Source organism: Megalobrama amblycephala, linkage group LG3 (assembly GCF_018812025.1).
Source record: "Megalobrama amblycephala isolate DHTTF-2021 linkage group LG3, ASM1881202v1, whole genome shotgun sequence".
NCBI lineage: Eukaryota > Metazoa > Chordata > Actinopteri > Cypriniformes > Xenocyprididae > Megalobrama > Megalobrama amblycephala.
Genome location: NC_063046.1, coordinates 16,219,883 through 16,238,704, shown reverse-complemented (window position 1 = coordinate 16,238,704; position 18,822 = coordinate 16,219,883). Strand labels below are relative to the sequence as shown.

At 38.3% G+C, this 18,822-nt stretch overlaps 3 protein-coding genes across 3 annotated transcripts; 1 reads left to right on the top strand and 2 right to left on the bottom strand.

The window, feature by feature from the left end:
- Positions 1 to 3,523: 3,523 nt before the first annotated feature.
- tradd (tnfrsf1a-associated via death domain) lies at positions 3,524 to 8,769 on the bottom strand. The gene is made up of 6 exons (XM_048184249.1): positions 8,634 to 8,769; positions 8,113 to 8,160; positions 7,872 to 8,025; positions 7,450 to 7,730; positions 4,219 to 4,345; positions 3,524 to 4,061 (listed from the first exon to the last, which is right to left on the bottom strand). The coding sequence occupies exons 2-6, from the start codon at positions 8,131 to 8,133 to the stop codon at positions 3,763 to 3,765; spliced, it is 882 nt and encodes a 293-aa protein (XP_048040206.1). The 5' UTR covers positions 8,134 to 8,160; positions 8,634 to 8,769; the 3' UTR covers positions 3,524 to 3,762.
- Positions 8,770 to 8,874: 105 nt separating this feature from the next.
- Positions 8,875 to 12,030, top strand: fbxl8 (F-box and leucine-rich repeat protein 8). Its single transcript, XM_048184248.1, has 2 exons — positions 8,875 to 9,155; positions 10,704 to 12,030. Exons 1-2 carry the CDS (start codon positions 9,019 to 9,021, stop codon positions 11,668 to 11,670), a joined length of 1,104 nt encoding a protein of 367 aa, XP_048040205.1. The 5' UTR covers positions 8,875 to 9,018; the 3' UTR covers positions 11,671 to 12,030.
- A 530-nt stretch (positions 12,031 to 12,560) lies between these two features.
- ogfod1 (2-oxoglutarate and iron-dependent oxygenase domain containing 1) lies at positions 12,561 to 18,357 on the bottom strand. The gene is made up of 13 exons (XM_048184242.1): positions 18,106 to 18,357; positions 17,799 to 17,944; positions 17,680 to 17,726; positions 17,500 to 17,600; positions 17,288 to 17,404; positions 15,601 to 15,692; positions 15,357 to 15,485; positions 15,143 to 15,256; positions 13,840 to 13,919; positions 13,496 to 13,746; positions 13,297 to 13,413; positions 13,118 to 13,176; positions 12,561 to 13,009 (listed from the first exon to the last, which is right to left on the bottom strand). The coding sequence occupies exons 1-13, from the start codon at positions 18,260 to 18,262 to the stop codon at positions 12,851 to 12,853; spliced, it is 1,569 nt and encodes a 522-aa protein (XP_048040199.1). The 5' UTR covers positions 18,263 to 18,357; the 3' UTR covers positions 12,561 to 12,850.
- Between the last annotated feature and the right edge of the window lie 465 nt (positions 18,358 to 18,822).

The window sequence follows — 18,822 nt, the reverse complement described above, 5'->3', positions numbered from 1 at the left end:
TCTTGTTCATTAGCCTCGTTTGCCCCTCTGTTTGCCCTGTATATATTCCCTGTGTTCTCCCTCAGTCTTTGTCGGTTCTCGTATGTATAATATGTTTGTGTTTGATGGTGTTTCTCTTGTTTCCTGGATTATCATTTAAGTCTTCCTTTTTGCATTCATCCTCATCGTGAGTGTTTATCCAACATGGCACGTGACAGAAGAACCAGCCTTTACAACACCATCCTGGCTGAGGACCGCCTCTGGGGATCCGTCCATTGCTATCTTCCAGCAAATCCCCAAGACCTCAGTACACTGATGAGGATGGCCGCCACTCCAGAACCTCGACGCAAGATGGCAGCTGCCACGCCTGAGCCCTCGGTCATGATGGCCGCCGCCACTCCTGAGCCCTCAGCCGTAATGGTCTCCACACTTGTGCCTTTAGGCCTTTTAGTGGAGTATGAGGGGATGTCCTGGAGCCCAGAGATGGCTCCAGCCCCTGAGTTTACTCCAGTGTCCAGTGCCCGTGACCACAGTCCAGAGGCGATTCCCTCCTTTGTCCCGAGTCAAGAGGCTACTGCCTCCTTCATCCCGAGTCCAGAGGCGACTCCCTCTATCATCCCAAGTCCCGAGATGCACCTCACCCCTGAGCCCGCTCCAGCCCATGAGCGCGCTCCAGTTTTTGTATTCGTTCCTTTCCCAGAGGACACCATAGTGCCTGTCTTGGAGCTTACATTTGTGTGTGTTTGGGCCACCCACACAATGGCTCCAGCCCCTGACCAACGTCCAGTGATGGCTCCAGTCCCCAAGTCTGCTCCAGACTCTGCTCCAGTCCCCGAGTCCGCTACAGACTCTGCTTCAGTTGCGAGTCCGCTATAGACTCCGCTCCAGCCTGCGAGCCCACTCCAGACCCCGCTCCAGCCCAGAAACCCATAGCTCCTCCCAAGATTTTTTTTGGGGGGGCGCCATATAACCGTGGCCATAGTAGCCGAGCCTGGGGTTAGGAACCAAGGCCACGGAGGCCACACCGCCAAGGCACCTTGATCTGCCTGCGCTGCCATGGCCCCCTGAACTGTCATCGTCGCCCTGGCCCCCTGAGTTACCAGCACCGCCACGGACACCTGCATGGCCGGGGCCACCCTGGAGGCATCCTAACCGCTCTGCTCCTGCCCACCCTCCCTCCCCGGTTGGACTCTTTTGAGGCGCGAGGTCGCGCCTTCTGGGAGGGGGGAGCAATGTCAGGGTTCTGTGTTTATGTTTTCTGTGTCACATGTTCCTTGTTCTCAGTTTTCCCGCCACTAGTTTGATCCCATAGCTACCCTCATTCATACAGATTTGGAACAAATTGAGGGTGAGTAATTGATGACAGAATTTTCATTTTTGCATGAACCATAACCTTTAAATGCACCAACATAATGATGGGACACATGATACTTTTAAACATTACATTCACATTTACGCAACTGGAAGATGCTTTAAACAACTTAAAGTGCGTTCAAGGTAAACATTTTAGGAAAAAAAAAACATGACCTTGGTGTTTGCAAGTGCCATGCTTCTACCAGTTTTATATATATATATATAAAAGCATCCGCAACAACAGAGCACAGATATTCAAATATATAATACAAATATTCACTCCCAACCCAATCCTCCCCACACACTCACATTCTTACAGCTCTAAAAGATTCCTGTGGATTTCTCTAATACGTAACCCCTGCCATATGAGCCAGATGTTCTGCTGTTGGATTTCAGATAGCAACACATAATAATACTTTAAGAGTTTGTGCTTCAGCACTGTTATATGGGTAAAATGCTTTGAAAGATGAGATCACTCAGTGAGTTTTTAATATCTACCAGTAGTGCAAATCTCTGGAAGTCTTAGGATATCCTCACTCGTGTCTTTAAAATAAATGCATGCACATACATCATCATTTCATACTTAGAAACTGTGTTATTCTTTGGGTTTATCAGGGAGACTGTCTATGTTTGCACTGAAGAATAAAGTGCATTTTAATATTGTAAAATCTGTGATGCAAAAAGGGAGAATGCACATATACAAAACAGAAAAATGCATAGACCTCAAGGTAAAGATGAATATCTGACTGATTCTATGAAATGTGTCCATGGGGAGGGGAGAATGTAATACATAACTTTCGCTTTGACTTCATGCCAAGCCCAGCCCTAACTGCAAAGGACTGTTCACTTTCTGAACACACCAGTGACACACACACAGGTCACTCTGATGGATTACTTTACTAAGATAACAGCAATATCAAGCCACATAGCCTGCTTAACATGCTTTTATCTTTATTACCAGGGTGGAGACAAAATCACAGACCCTCCTCCATAAGCTGAAACGTCACAAGTATGTTGAAATATCATTACATAATCATATGTGAGTAGCATTTATATTTTGAGTGAAATAAACTGAAAGCCAAAAATGAAATCCTAAAAAAAAACATTTAACAAAACACGTGACCGGACAGATAACAACGGAACGGTTGAATAACGTTTTCTCTGGCATTTAATCACCAGGTTTTTCGTAAATGAAAATGTTAGATTTCACTCTAGAAAACGACTAGGAGCTTCTAAATCCCCATAACTAAAATGAATATGATCTCTTAACCATGTAATACTTTAATGGCAGGTCTGCATAATGCTTTAATGGAGAAAGGCCTCATCCATTTCATTAATCTGACCGCCCTCAATAGATACCATTAAGCTAAAATTAATTTCTAAGAATAATGGCATCTCATAGCGTATTAGAACTCAATCAGATCCAGATGTTGACTTTTTTATTTTTGCTGTTTTTCCCCCCAACTAAATATTTGACTAATGACACAACTTCATTACACCTACACCTTTTTCTCAGATCAGAAAAAAAAGGAAATCCTCAATCTTCTCTCCAAACGTTTCTGCTTATCAGAAAAACTAGTAATACCCTATTGTAAGGTTGGTGTTTATTTATAGAAGCTGAGAATATTGATTTCAAAATTGAATTTCTAAAAGCAATATACATTCCACAAGGGTTCTTTAATAATGCCTCATCTCATATTTATCCTTCCTAGTCTTTTTAAAAAAAATTAGATCAATATAGGTGACCTATACTCAGTGGACCAATTTTATAATCAGATTAAGCATGCTTTTGGACTAGAAAGCAGTTTATTTAGAAACATTATTATGAAAGTAATCTATAGTTCAGTAATATCCTTAATATGCATAACAGAAATTTGGTCCTCACAATTTAATTTTTAAAGTGGTGTCAAGCTCTGTATTTCCAGTTGTCTTTAATGTATGAGTGATTTCATGTATTGTACTGATTAAAAGTCAATCCATAGCTCTGCAGTAGCAGCGGTCCTGCTATCCTAAGTGCCTTCAGACAATAACACTGCTCCCTTCAATGCTGAGGGTAACACAGAGTTCTGGAAGTTAAAGTGATGCTGTTTTTAGCATCTTCAGTTTGTTGCTCTTAAGCGCACAATGACTCTGAGATGCAACCTTTCCTGGCCCGGTAAAGACACAGACAGCACAATGTGGAGGACAAATCTGGAGTTATGCATGAAATATGCATGAAAAACTCTTTATTTAAAATGTATTTCATTTTGACAGGGTGATTGTGAAACAATTTCAAGTAGGTGACAGATAGAACTTTTAAGGTCATGATGGAAAAAAGCACACTCAAATGTAGCTGTATATCTTGGTAACAGTCACAGGTACAAAAACAACACACACACACAAACATTCATTCATTCATTCATTCATTCATTCATTCATTCTCTTACAGTCTCAATCTCGTGGCTGAATGCCCAACATGATCTCTGCCATGCTGGTCAATTTTGTCTCCTCTAGTGCACTGATAAGACGGCTCAGTTTGGCACTCCTTCCCTCTGATTGGATGAAACGTCCAAGCAGTTGATAGGCCTGTTCATAAAGCCCTTCCCTCTCGTACTCATAGGCCAGATTGTCGATAGCAGGGCCTTTTAAGGCACGGCAGTTCTTTTGTAAAGCCCGTCCCACTCGTTTCCAATCCCGTCCCACATGAGCAGCAAACCGTTGCTGGTCTGCTGAAGTCAAAGGTCTATCATCTGAGAGCATAGGGACAGAGGAGAAAAAAATATTTCAAACATTTTGAATGTGAAAACTAGTCTGTGTCTAATTATAGAAATACAAATGTAAAATGTTTAAACAAAAGCTTTACGCTCAGTAATGCATCATCACATGCATTCAAATCCTTAAACTCACCGAAAACTCTCTTCTGAAACAGAAAGCAGTTCCTGGGCAGCTCCTGTGGTGGTTGACTGGGAGGACCGTAGCTGTTCTGCAGCTGCTGCTCCAACTGTGTGACCTCATCATCTCGCAAACGCACAGGCTACAAAACAGTCATCTGTCAATTCAACTAAAAGCATGGTATTCAAAAAAGCATTATTTTTCATATCCATAGAAGGTAAGGCTCCCCCAGCAGCTGTTTAATTCAAAGAAAAGAGATTTAACTTAATTCCACTGGGAGCTTCACAATAATGAGATATTCTCTCACTGTTTTTATCAGAGCAAGACTGATACTTCAGACTGGTTCAGATATCACCATACTTCTACTGAAAAGATGTTTGCAGACACAAAGTCCATTAAGATATCAGGAGAGACAAGAACGGCTTTATAGAGCAATACTTTATAGAGCAATACACTTAATATTCAGCAATATTATTGATTTGACTGCACTGACACTATCGGATGAGAACTGAACTGAGCTGGCTGATGACATAATATATCTTTATAATTTAATTGAACTTGTTTCATAATTGATGAACTTTACACAAGTGAACTGAATCAACACTGAACTGATTTCAACTGAACAATGACACTATTGTCTTTCAAGAGCTTCACTGATCGTTGTTTACATGTTTAACACTGTAAAGCTGTTTTGAAACAAACTGTATTAAAGGGTTAGTTCACCCAAAAATGAAAATTCTGCCATTTTTTATGGCCGATTTCAAAACACTGCTTCAGGAAGCATCGGATCATAAATGAATCAGTGTATCGAATCTGCTGTTCGGAGCACCAAAGTCACGTGATTTGACACGCGATCTGAATCATGATTCGACACACTGATTCATCTGTGCTCCGAAGCTTCATGAAGCAGTGTTTTGAAATCGGCCATCACTATATAAGTTGTTATTTTGTTTTTTTGGCGCTCCAAAAATATTCTCGTCGCTTTATAATATTAATATTGAACCACTGTACTCACATGAACTGATTTAAATATGTTTTTAGTACCTTTATGTATCTTGAGAGAGGAAGTGTCCATTGCTTCCTATGGAGGCCTCACGGAGCCATCGGATTTCAACTAAAATATCGAAGGTCTTACGGGTGTGGAACAGGGCCGGGTCTAGGAGGGGCAATGACCCCCCAGATTTCTCTTGTGCCCCTCCAACATCCCCAGGATACTCGTTTTTTTTTTTTTGTGATAGCACACAAAATGTAAAAAATATATAAACACTAAATTAGTTACATACGCGAATTACTAGAATTACTAGGATCATAAACCTAAGAATCATAAATCATATTATGCTGCCCCACCAGGTTTTTGAAATGCCCCCCCCAGTCACGCAATCCTAGAACCGGGCCTGGTGTGGAACGGCATGAGGGTGAGTAATTAATGACAGAATTTTCATTTTTGGGTGAACTAACCCTTTAAAGTGTTATATTAATAAAGGTGACATGACTTGACAATACAAGCAGTCAGAGGCCTTCTGCTTACACCCCTTAGATGTTAGACCTGACTAGTTTGGGCATATAAGGCTAGTGAGAAGCCCGACAGATCTTCTTTACAATTTCATCTCATTCATTTCAGTGGTGTTTTTTTAACACCACTGAAAGTCTGAAATCTCAGTCTGACAACAAGCATTTCTGATTTTACATTAGTGAAATGTAAAATAAGGTTTGACAAAACCTTAGTAAATAACTGTTTTTGCCAAATGTTTACTTGCAGGTGAGCTTGAAAGAATTGAGAGCAATGAACGGTTTCACATCTCCAATTCTGCAAATTAAATACTAAAACCGATTCGTAGTTCTCTTATGAAAGGGTTGCAGACAGGAAGGAAAACAGGCTAAATGCAAATTATAAAAATGCAACCATATAATTGTAGATTCATGATGCAAAATGAATATGCTTATCGACTTTTAAAAAGCAGGAGAAAATGCTTCCCATGTTTTTTTTTGTTGATGACATAAAGTCAAGCAAGTTCATCCAATTAAACTCTACAGCACAAATTAAGCTTTGTAAAAGTTGCCAGATGACAGTTGTGTGACATCCGCTTATCCTCAAAAACACTGCAGTGAAGAGCATTTCACCATCAATTTAGAAAGCATTTGGTAAAACTTTGGTACGGGGAACACATATTCAACTATATAATAACTATGACTTTTGCCTCACTAAACTCTTAATTTACTGCTTATTAATAGTTAGTAAGGTAGTTGTTGTAGTGTTGAAGTTTAGGTTGGGGTAGGATTTAGGGATGTAGAATATGGTCATGCAGAATAAGGCATTAATATGTGCTTTATAAGTACTAATAAACAACCGGTTTGCAAGCTAATAAGCAACTAGTTAAAAGTGAGAATTGTTCCCCCTACTAAAGTGTTTACGAACATTTTTCTATTCAATCTATGTTTTTGTTGTATTCATGTTAATATATTTCAATGTTTGATTGTATGTCAGTCTGGTTTTGTGTTGGATCTCCACCTTATGTTCAAATTGAAATGGTACTGAAGCTACAGCTGAAAATCACTGCACCAAAATGAAGCTTTTTAGTTGTTTTCACCATCTTTGAAACATAATATTACAATACTCTTGCAATTATTCAACATTTTTAATTTGCTGACACGACATAGTTGTTTCACCACCACATTTACCACACAACCAGAGTAAGCAGGTTTAAGAACAGTACATACGTTTTAACATTCACATTATTTTGTATAGAAAACGTGACATGGAGGCAGCAGTTTGAAACATGCTTGTATGACCAAATCAACTTATCTTTGATCTATGTACCTGCAGTTTCTTCTCAGAGCTGAAAATGTCAAGAACATGCTCAATTAACATTTTTTATTGAAGCTGTGAATTTCCTAGCAATGTCAGAGGCACCTAAAGCCCCTCCTGATTCGGGGAATTCCCAGCACCATTTACCCTATTGACCTTTAGGCCTAAATATGAATCATCCTGAAATTAAATTTTTTTTTTAAGGATATTCCCACTCAAGACCTTAAAATAAATGCATGCACATACATAATCATTTCACACTTCTTTGGGCTTATATGGGAGACTGTCAATGTTTTCACTGAAGAATAAATTGCATTTTAATATTGTGAATGTTTGTGACGCAGAATGGAAAAAAGCACATGCACGTTTCGTGCAGTTGGCTGCTTGTAAAACTACAGACCGGTATAAAGGTCTCCTGGCAGTCATATCAGCACACGTACCTGTGATTGGCGTATGTGCTCCAGACAGATCTCCAGGTCTTGAAGGTTTTGGTCAAGCGTATGTATTCCTGCTTTGAGCTGTGTTTCCATGACAACCCCATCAAGCAGAGTAAGAAGGCGTGAGGCATGCTGGGACAGAAACTGAGCGAGTGAACCACATGCATAGCTCTCCAGAAACCGCTGACAGGGAGGCACGGACATGAATTTAAGTTCCACCCCAAGGAAGGGATCAGCATCGTGCAGTTTTAGGATTTCGTACCCTTCCAGTCCACCAACAGAATCTGGATCAAAGACAATTGGAATTGTATCATTTACTTCCCAAAAACTTTGTTAAATCTACTGTATACATAAAACACCACACTCTTTTAATTTCAGTATAATTTCATTAAACTGATGTGTACTTGGTGCCCATCAACTCTTACCTGTAAGGGTGAGTTTAATAACCTTGAACACACTGAATTTCCCTTGTTCGTTTTTGTAAAGCGATAGAAGGTTGTGTTCTGGACTGCTACACCCCAGGAAGAGTACAGCACACCCTGAAAATTCACGATCATTGGCGTTGCTGTCATTTAACCTCTGTAGATGAAGATGAAATAATTTACGCACATTATTAATTCACATACAGCAACATTAGGACAGACACAAAAAGCAAACACAATGTACCTTAGTGTCTATACTGTCCATCTTCTGATCAAACTCTTGTCTCAAGTCCTGTGAATGTGAACAAACAAACTGGTTTGTCAAACACACACACAAAGAAATTGTAAAAGCAAAGCTGAATTCCTTGAAGATCTAATTAGACTAGCACAAATGTAACCACTTCCTTATAAGGTTGTGAACCTGAAGAACGATACTGTTATATAAATGGGGTCAAACGTTGGTGATTGTTATAGATATGCGATGCACGTTTACAGGTAATGTGATGCGTCACATCACAAAACTTTTAACCTTTATTTATTTAATAATTTATTTAAATTTTTGAGAGGTCAATGTATAAAACATCTACTAAAGCTCGCTCGCACGTCTCGTGGCTTTTTTTTTATTTTATTTTTTTTTTTTTAAAACATTTTACTGTTCACGTGAACAAAGGTTTAACATAACACAACACAACTCAGCGTACCTCCTATTCACATAATAGCCAATATGAAACCTGCGCTTTGTTATAAACATTACATTTTACTTACACAACGATTTGGTGTACTTTGTCTGAATGATAAGGAAGTGTAAACAGGCCTGCAAACATACACGAAGGAAACTTTCGAGGTGTCGATGCAATATCTTGGCCGCTACTAAGACACACCCACTACAATGTTCAAGGAGCTGATTGGCTAAGTGTCTCGCGCATTCTATGGTGATTGGATAAAATCTCCACATCTGTTTTCAGCGCTGTGTTTAACAACGGAACTCGTGACGCAGGAGGAAGTACAGAAGTTTGAGAACGTGTATATATATATATATTTTGAAGTTGACAGACACGCAGACAGCAGAGTCAACACGAACTGTCCTGGGTTAAGGTCTTTTTGTTAGCGTATTTTAACCGGCGTCTGACTGGGCTCGATTGGGAATGGAATGGATCTGCCAGAAGAGATCCTTGCACATATTTTTTCTTTCCTGCATTTGCAGGACAAATGCAATGCATTTACTGTTTGTAAGGCTTGGTCTTATATCATGACACATCCAAGCTCATGGAAAGATACTGAAGTCAGGTAAGAATCCATGAGATACAAGGAAACCCTCCCAGAGAATCATTTTACTAAGATGTTGCTCTTTCGTATCTTGGGAGACGTAATGGAGATCTTAATTATATTGCAAGTATCAACTTTGTCTCACATGTTTCTCCTGAGAATTCTCAGGAGAAATAATAGGAATACATGCAGAGTTGACTTTATAACTAGAAAGATAACCCTATTTGATGAGAAATGTTTGAATTTATAATTAAAATTTCTTACTTTTGGTTGCAGAGTGATATCATGGCAAATCAGAGCACAGTTTGAGACATGGTTATGATTTTCTGAAACTGTAGAGGAGACTAATGTGAGAATTCTGGGGTGTGAGAACATTTACCTGTTGAAAGAACCAGCATATGCTGGTTAGGTATGTTTTGAAACTGACTTGAGCTGGTTTATGCTGGTCCTTAGCTGGTTTGAGCTGGTTTATGCTGGTCCTTAGCTGGTTTATGCTGGTCCTGAGCTGGTTTGAGCTGGTTTATGCTGGTCCTGAGCTGGAGCTAGTTGCTTAGGACCAGCTTAAAGGGTTACCCTTGTGCTGTTTTACATCCGTAAGACCTTCAGAAAACAAATTAAGATATTTTGGTTGAAATCCAATGGCTCAGTGAGGCCTGCATAGGGAGCAATGACACTTCCTCTCTCATTGATCCATTAATGTACTAAAAACATATTCAAATCAGTTCATGTGAGTACAGTGGTTCAATATTAATATTATAAAGCGACGAGAATATTTTTGGTGCGCCAAAAAAAAACAAAATAACAACTTATTTAGTGATGGCCGATTTCAAAACACTGCTTCAGGAAGATTCGGATCACAAATGAATCAGCATGTCGAATCAGCGGTTCAAAGCGCCAGAGTCACGTGATTTCAGCAGTTTGGTGGTTTGACAAGTGATCTGATTCATGATTCGACACGCTGATTCATTACGCTCCTAAGCTTCCTGAAGCAGTGTTTTGAAATCGGCCATCACTAAATAAATCGTTTTTTTTTTTTTTTTTTTTGGTGCACCAAAAATATTCTCGTCGCTTTATAATATTAATATTGAACCACTGTACTCACATTAACTGATTTAAATACGTTTTTACTGCCTTTATGGATCAATGAGAGAGGAAGTGTCATTGCTGGCTATGCAGGCCAAACTGAACCATCAGATGTAAACAAAAATATCTTAATTTGTGTTCCGAAGATTAATGAAGGTCTTATGGGTGTGGAACGGCATGAGCGTGAGTAATAAATGACAGAATTTTCATTTTTGGGTGAACTAACCCTTTAGCTCATGACCAGCATAAACCAGCTCAAACCAGCTTCCATGCTTCAAAACATACCTAACCAGCATATGCTGGTTTTTTTGAACAGAGATAAAAGTGTATTATGTTATTAGTGAAGACTTTGTGCTATACACTACTATATTGACATAGAATTTTGTCACATGAGCTACACAAACTCATCATAATAATAATATAAAACAATAAACAACATTAAGAGATGGTGCATGCCTTGCTTTACATATTTTATCTCTGTCTTAGGTGTGAGTCAGGAACCAATGTCCCTGACGGATATTCTGCTTTTCTGCCACTGGTCAGAAATTTGAAACTAACAATGGGTTTGATCGATCCAGCCAATCGCAAAACAGCACTGTGGGTGCTGAGGCAGGCAGTTGCCAGGGGTGATGGGCGGCTGGAAGGACTTTCCATCTGTTGTGTGGGGAACACGCCCCTCTTTTATGCTGGACAGGACCTACAGCAAGGCTTAGTGGACATACTCACGAATGGGTCGTCCCTAACCATGCTTGACCTAAAGGGAGTACCCTTCACCCTCAGCGACTCCTTCGTCAGGAGCGTTGCCATGCTTTGCCCTGCTCTTCTAAGTCTTTACATCAATAATCATTCTCTGGTGTGTGGCGTCAACGCAGAGACACTAAGGCAAGTGCTGAAGTGCTGCCGGTCACTCAATGTTCTTGGAGTTTTTCAAGCTAGTCTATCACAAGACGTCTTTAAAGATCTCATGTTGCCAGAACGACCAGCACTAAAGAAACTAGAGCTCCGTTGCGAGCGCTCAGTCAAATACACCCTGCCTTTCTGTGACCAGATATGGGTAGAGTTAAAACTGAGACACCCACGTCTCTGGGTGGAACTTGAGCTTGACCACACCCTGCCTGAATTGCACTTCTCAGGGGTACTGCAGCCCAGCATCCCTGTTCGATGTCTTCGACTGCTTACGTTCACGTTGCTGTTGGATGTGGTTCAGATAGTCGGGCAGAGTTATGCAAACACGCTAGAGGTTCTGGAGCTGCAGACGACAGCGTCTCCTGAACTAAACTATGCGCTGATAGCTTTAGCAAAGCAGTGTGTCAACCTCCAAGAGTTTCACTGTTATTGTGTGGTCTCACAAGAAGTGATAACAGCGCTCATCACAAACTGTCCAAATCTCAAAAGATACACTCTCAAAACACATAAAGAACCTCACCCCTGGACCTGTACAAAACTAAAGTAATGCTCTCAAGCACTCTTTGCACATAATGCAATTCATGTGTACATATGTACTCTACTGGCTAGTGTATGATTTTTTTTTTTTTGGTATCTAACATAAGAGTCTGATAGCCCCTCACCTCCATTTGTTTTGTTTTTTTGGTTAAATAAATGCATCATTTTTCAGTGTGAACACACTACACACACTATTTACAGTAAAAATTAATGTAATAGTGTAAAAGTAAGCAAATTGGGATGCATAGAGTCTCTTGTAATGGTGGGTTCTGAAAATCTTGATCACATTGGATTTTTTTTTTTTTAAATCTGGAAACAAAGTTTTATGATTTTGAAAGCATTTCAAATAAAGCATTATTTTTATGTATAATCAAATAACAAATTTGTGACACCGATCATGTGAACTTTTACAGACGCCATTTAAGTTCAAGATGCTTTTTGGATCATTCTCTAATCATGCTGGAGAACATGATCATCAGGTTTTGTTCAAGCAGCCCAAGTGCGGTTATCACAACCAAGACAATCTGAAATCATGTACAATTTTCAATTAAACTGCACTCAAATATAACTAATGAAATTGTATTAAACTGATATTACTGCCAAAAATATAATTCTGTCATGTACTCGCCCTCATATCATTCCAAACGACTTTCTGTTGCAAAACACAAGATATTTTGACATTATAGCCCATTGACTTCCATTGTATGGACAGTAAACGAGACATTTCTCAAAATATCTTCTTTTATGTTCCTCAGAATAAAGAAATGCATACAGTTTTAGAATGAAAGGACAGAAAAAAATAAGTCATACATGAGGAATGAATGTGAGTAAATAATGACAGAATTACACATGTTATAGTTCTATGGCACAACAAAATGGGCACAATCAAATAAACACAAATGTCATTATTCAAATGTTTATTATTAAACATTTACTTAACATTAAAGCACAGTTGCTCTTTTAACAACTAAATGATTACATTTAATTTTGAGCATCAAATTTACCACAGATTTTTTTGTAGTTGGGATGGAAATACTTGCACATTCAAAAATGAATGTGCCTCTTGAATCTTAAATGTATTTTTCTGTGTATATTAAACTCAAATTGATCTGAAATGTATGGCCAATGTGCTTTTCTTTCACAATCTCACATACAATCAGTCAGTCAATCAAACATCCAGTTTTCTCTCATCATTCAAAGTAGTTAAAAGAGAAGTCATAGAATGCTGTGGTATTCTGGGAAGAAAGGTGGCTGGAGCTGTTATTATTGATATGCTTGATGAACTTGAGGGTGTCTTTGTCTCTGTAGACCAGAGCGAGGGAGTTATCTTCAGGATACACTGTGAGGAGCTAAAGAATAAACAGTGTCAACAGAATAAATAATGTGCACTAGTCATGCTGGATCTGTATGTGTTACAATATAATCAATCATTCAAGTGAAAACATGACATCACTTACCTCCTCATCTTCATCATGTGCAATATAGGATGTAAATCCCCCAAACTCCACCTTCCACCCTGAAAAAAAAAAAAAAAAGATTTCTGAGTCGTATTCTGATCCCAATCAAAACTGAAAACACTAATCAACGGATAGCAATGAGTACACTTTGAACACATATACATGTCAAGATTACGTACCTGCACAGCCCATGTGAAGCTGCAGATCCAATGCATACTCTCTTTTGACAGAGTCATGTAACAACGTGTAGTCTCCATGTGCCCAGCGGCGCAGTTCTCCTACACATGTAGGCGGTCCTGTATGAATACACATGTAAATTAATTACTGTAGATGTAAAAACTGATCTTTGCAGAAAATACACATGCGCACGCTGATCACCTTTATCTTTCTTCTCAGCTGACGAAGCGCCGGCATCAGCACTGGAACCTCCTGCTTGTGTATTTCCTTCTCCATCTTTGTTCTCTGTCTCACTCTTTTCATCTTCGCTCTCATCCTCATTCATGCACAGATAGTGTAGACTGAGGCCGGTCAGGTTGGATAAGAGGATGAAGAACGGCTCAGAGGAGAGGAGTTCCCAGCACTCTTGAACACAAGATGGGAAGCTCTGCATATCTGCACAACCATAACACCTAAACACAGTGACAGTCATTAGTACACGAGCATATAATATTAATTAATAGTTAAAATATTATCACACAAAAGACGGGTGGGTTGGATCTCACCTCTTATTGGGCGGCCCCCTCCTCTCCCACTGGATTTCAGATGACTGCAGTGCACTGCGCACCTGCCTCAATTTCTCCTCCTGACAGTTAAAAGGCAGAATTCAGGAAAATAAGTATTATAGATACATGTAAGTATGTAGTAGTTTCTGATAAAGGCAGATATTCATTAATACGAACAGACTTTACTATAATATTTAATTTGTTAATGCATTATCTTAAACTAACAATGAACAACAGCATTTATTAATCTAGATAAGCTTATTCAAATTTAACTAAATGTTAATTTATACAACTTGTATAATGTATAAACGTTAAAATCACAATGTAACGGAAGTAGTGGCAGATCCTCTGTATTGTGACGTACATCCGAGCGAAACGTTATTAAAAAAAAAAAAGAGGGGCGGAGTCTTGGTTCAATCCATCGGCTGTTGATTGGATGGAGGTGGTTTTAAATGCAAGCTTGCGGTCGGTCATAAGAAAGAGGCGGGATTTATTTTTGACTAAATTATGGAAAAAGTCTGCCATATATCACCAGACAGAAGTCTGTTGTGTCCCAGTAAAGTCAAGTTTAGACAATTTAATTAAAGCTTATGAGGTCAAAATTTATTTATTTATTTATTTTTTAAATAAATATATTTATTTTAATAAATCAATAACATGCATTTAGAAAATAGGGTGAATTTCCATTTTATGTTGACTTTAAAAATATATTAGTATATGTAGAAACATTAACTTTGATTTAAAAATGCTAATGTTAACAAATAGAAGTTGAATATGCTCTATTAATGCATATGAAAAATAGTGTTTTAGCATATTCATTGTAATTTAGATTCATCTCTATTGGTATTGTGCATATGGCACAATATAAGCATATTCTTCCATGCAGTGTCTGCAAATGTGACTCTCACATGTGCAAAATTATAAATAAATAACTTAAACACTTAATTATTTAAAACTTACTTGCCTACATGCCTCTAGTGGGATGTCACTAAATTTCACATCTACAGGAAATTCTCCTTTCCATCAATTATACATGCACCTCCACAACAGCACAGACAAAAAGAGCCTTATAAATAAATAACTATATATATAACTATAACTATATATATAACTATAACTATATATATATATATATATATATATATATATATATATATATATATATAGTTTTTTATATAAACACACAATTCCCAAGCATGTAACAGTGCATCACCATACACTGATGTACATTTGTATGTATACTACTGTACATTTAAAATAATTGAACATTTTTGTGTAATTTATAATTATGATGATGACTAACCTGTAAGAAACTAGGCAAGCAAATCTCTGAATTTTCTTCGAATTCCTGCTGTACCCGAGCCTGATAGCGTGGATCCAGGTACATCTCATTCACCCACTCAAATAGCAAACTCTCCTATAACACATAAACACACTGTGCTTCAGACAGAGGAAATACAGGTGAGTTTTGGTCACATGGCCATGTCACGCACCACTCTCACGCCAACTTGACTTACATCTCTGGGGATATGAGTGTGACGGGGAACTGGGGGTTCAATGTAGCGTGAGGGTCTTGGTAGGGAGGGGCCATGAAACCATCCACTCAGAGATAAACGGCACTTCTCCTCAGAAAGAACCTCTGCCACCTAAACAGTTCATTTCATTAAAACAGATGTAAATCATTAATGACTGGACAATCAATCAAAATATTAATAAATACTATAATAGTATAAAAAAATAATACTAAAATAATATGACTACCTGATGGAAGGAGACCGGGGACACTTCAAAAAACACCAGAGAGTTCCAGCAAGGAAGCAGAGACTTGACAACACTCACTGGCTGACAGTGTTCTGTGAAACATACAGAATTATAATTAGTAAACAAACAATTAAATAAACGTACACTGTCCTCATGCATGATTCATCAGTACATATTATACCAAAGAAGAAAATATTTGTTCTTATCTTTCATATAAAAATAAAAAAAAACTTGCTCTTTTTGTTGTAAATCTTAATTCAAGAAAAATGAACAGTTTCATGTTGACTCAATATTTTATACTGAACACACATTTTTCATTGCAAAAAATCTTACTCAGTATTTTTGTCTTGTTTTCCCATTACAAATATCAGAAAATTCTTAAATCAAGACCCATTTACTTGAGAAGCAAAAGTACAAGATATTAAAGGTGCCATAAAAGTGAAAATTGAATTTACCTTGGCATAGTTGAATAACAAGAGTTCAGTACATGGAAAAGACATACACTGAGTTTCAAACTCCATTGTTTCCTCCTTCTTATATAAATCTCATTTGTTTAAAAGACCTCCGAAGAACAGGCGAATCTCAACACAACACTGACTGTGATGCAACAGTCGGGATCATTAATATGTACAACCCCAACTTTTGCATATGCCAGCCCATGATCGAGGCATTAGACAAGGGCAGCCAGTATTAACGTCTGGATCTGTGCACAGCTGAATCATCAGACTAGGTAAGCAAGCAAGAACAATAGTGAAAAATGGCAGATGGGGCAATAATAACTGACATGATCCATGATAGCATGATATTTTTAGTGATATTTGTAAATTGTCTTTCTAAATGTTTCGTTAGCATGTTGCTAATGTACTGTTAAATGTGGTTAAAGTTACCATCGTTTCTTACTGTATTCACGGGGACAAGAGCCGTCGTTATTTTCATTTTTTAAACACTTGCAGTCTGTATAATGCATAAACAACTTCATTCTTTATAAATCTCTCCAACAGTGTGTAATGTTAGCTTTAGCCACGGAGCACCATCAAACTCATTCAGAATCAAATGTAAACATCCAAATAAATACCATACTTACATAATCGGATATGCTGCATGACGAACACTTTGTAAAGATCAATTTTAAGGGTTATATTAGCTGTGTGAACTTTGTAAATGCAATGTATTATAGAGTCGCAAGCTCGGAGGCGGGGAGCGCGAGCATTTAAAGGGGAAGCAGCCTGAATTGGTGCATATTTAATTATGCCCCAAAATAGGCAGTTAAAAAAATGAATTAAAAAAAACTATGAGGTATTTTGAGCTGAAACTTCACAGACACATTTAGGGGACACCTTATACTTATATTACATCTTGTGAAAAAGCGTTCTATGGCATCTTTAAGTCTTGTTTTGTGAACAGATCAAAATTCAAAAAAGAGTTTATGCTTTAAATAAGAAAAAATCTATCAGCTAGTGGGGTCAGATTTTTTTTTCTTGTTGTTTTAAGCATAAACTCACCTAATTTTGATGGATTTTTCAGTAAACAAGACAAGTCATTTTGCTTCTCAGGGAAATGTGTCTTATTTTAAAAATCTTTAGATATTTCTACTGGAAAACAAGACAAAAACTGAGTAAGATTTTTTTTTTTTTTTTGCAGTGTGGGAGCTAAAATTACATTATTTATGCTTTTTTAAATCACACACCATCAGTGCTGAACAGGTCCAGTGTCCCTCCATCTTTCACGTCCCAGGGAGGTACCAGATAAAGGATAAATGCAACTCTTCGTCCCTCCAGCTCATCATCATGGCACAGCAAAACATCTGCAAAAGAGCAGGAATAGAGAGATGTCATGAAACCCGTTGAGACTACCAGCTGCACATCATCTGATTGTTTGAGAAGATGTAAGAGAGTTTACCTGTATGATCGTACTTGGCACAGGATATATCAACAGTGGCCTCCAGATCCACCTGCAGCACCTCCGACAACCACACACGAAACTCCCCAAAAATCACAGACCTGAGATTCCAACAAACAACACATGAGCAAAATAAATAAAGAAACTCTTACACAGAAACTAACTTGAACTCTGACGCACCTTATTTGTGAGATATGATGTTCTTTTCTCTCTTTCAGATCATCTGACTGCAGAAAAAACAGACTTCAGTACTGACCATCAACTTCTTTACAAAATATACATATGATTCAGACTGATACCTGTTGAAACTTGTACAAGTCATTTGACTTGCTGTTGAAATTCAGCAGCAGTAGCTCTGCCTGCAGACTCTCAACAAAGCTCTCACTCTGCAGGAAATGAGTGATCTGACAGTGAGGGAAGGGTTCACAATCCAGGTGGATATTACCTGGAGAGAGACCAGAGAAAGGAGGGATTCACAGACATGACAAATGGACAAACTAGTTTTCTTCACTTCTGAAAAGCAAATAGATTCTGCTCTCAGTAACTGCTTAAATGACTGTTGGAAGTAATGTAAGCTCAATGTGTCACGTGGGCGGGCATACATACCATTAGAGTAGCTCTCTTTCCTCTGCCATGCGTCTGTCATGCCTTTCTGGACAGCGTGATCTCTCATATCCGAGTTAATTACGGCGAGTTCACCTCGTTTCTCTTTCTTATTCTTTTTACCCGTTTCGGAATCATTCTGTCGTTTTTTAGGTGGCATGACAAGACCATGAGTGAAATAAACCCAGAGGGACTTTTGTTTTCTTTTCCTTTGCTCTCCTTCGTGCGGATTCAGTCAGAGCCGCTTTTGGATCGTTACTGCCCCTCCAGGTCAGCTGTGGAACTGTGCGCACAGTTCCTCTGAAAACCCTATAAAATAATATTCTCATCTCATGTCCAAAAAAACGAACTATACATGCATTTACAAGATAATGAGCTGCTTTTTAAGACAATTTTTTTTTATTACTGATGACTAAAAAAAAATATTCAATGTTCATTCATATCTTTATAAACACAGAAACGAAAAATAAAAAAAAGGGAATCAGGGCATGTCTGACAACTTGTGCTTGAATATTCAGCCAGTAAGTTTTCAATCACACTGAGTATCACCAATGTAGGTTGTGTATATTCATTGATCCTTTTTATGTAATGACATTTATTTGTAAACACAAACATGACCAACAGATTACCTTCACATTTTAGTATTAACCATCATTGTGTAAGGAAAATCACCATCCTCATTTTATTTTGCAATTTTGTGCCTAGTGTTTTGGCAACATG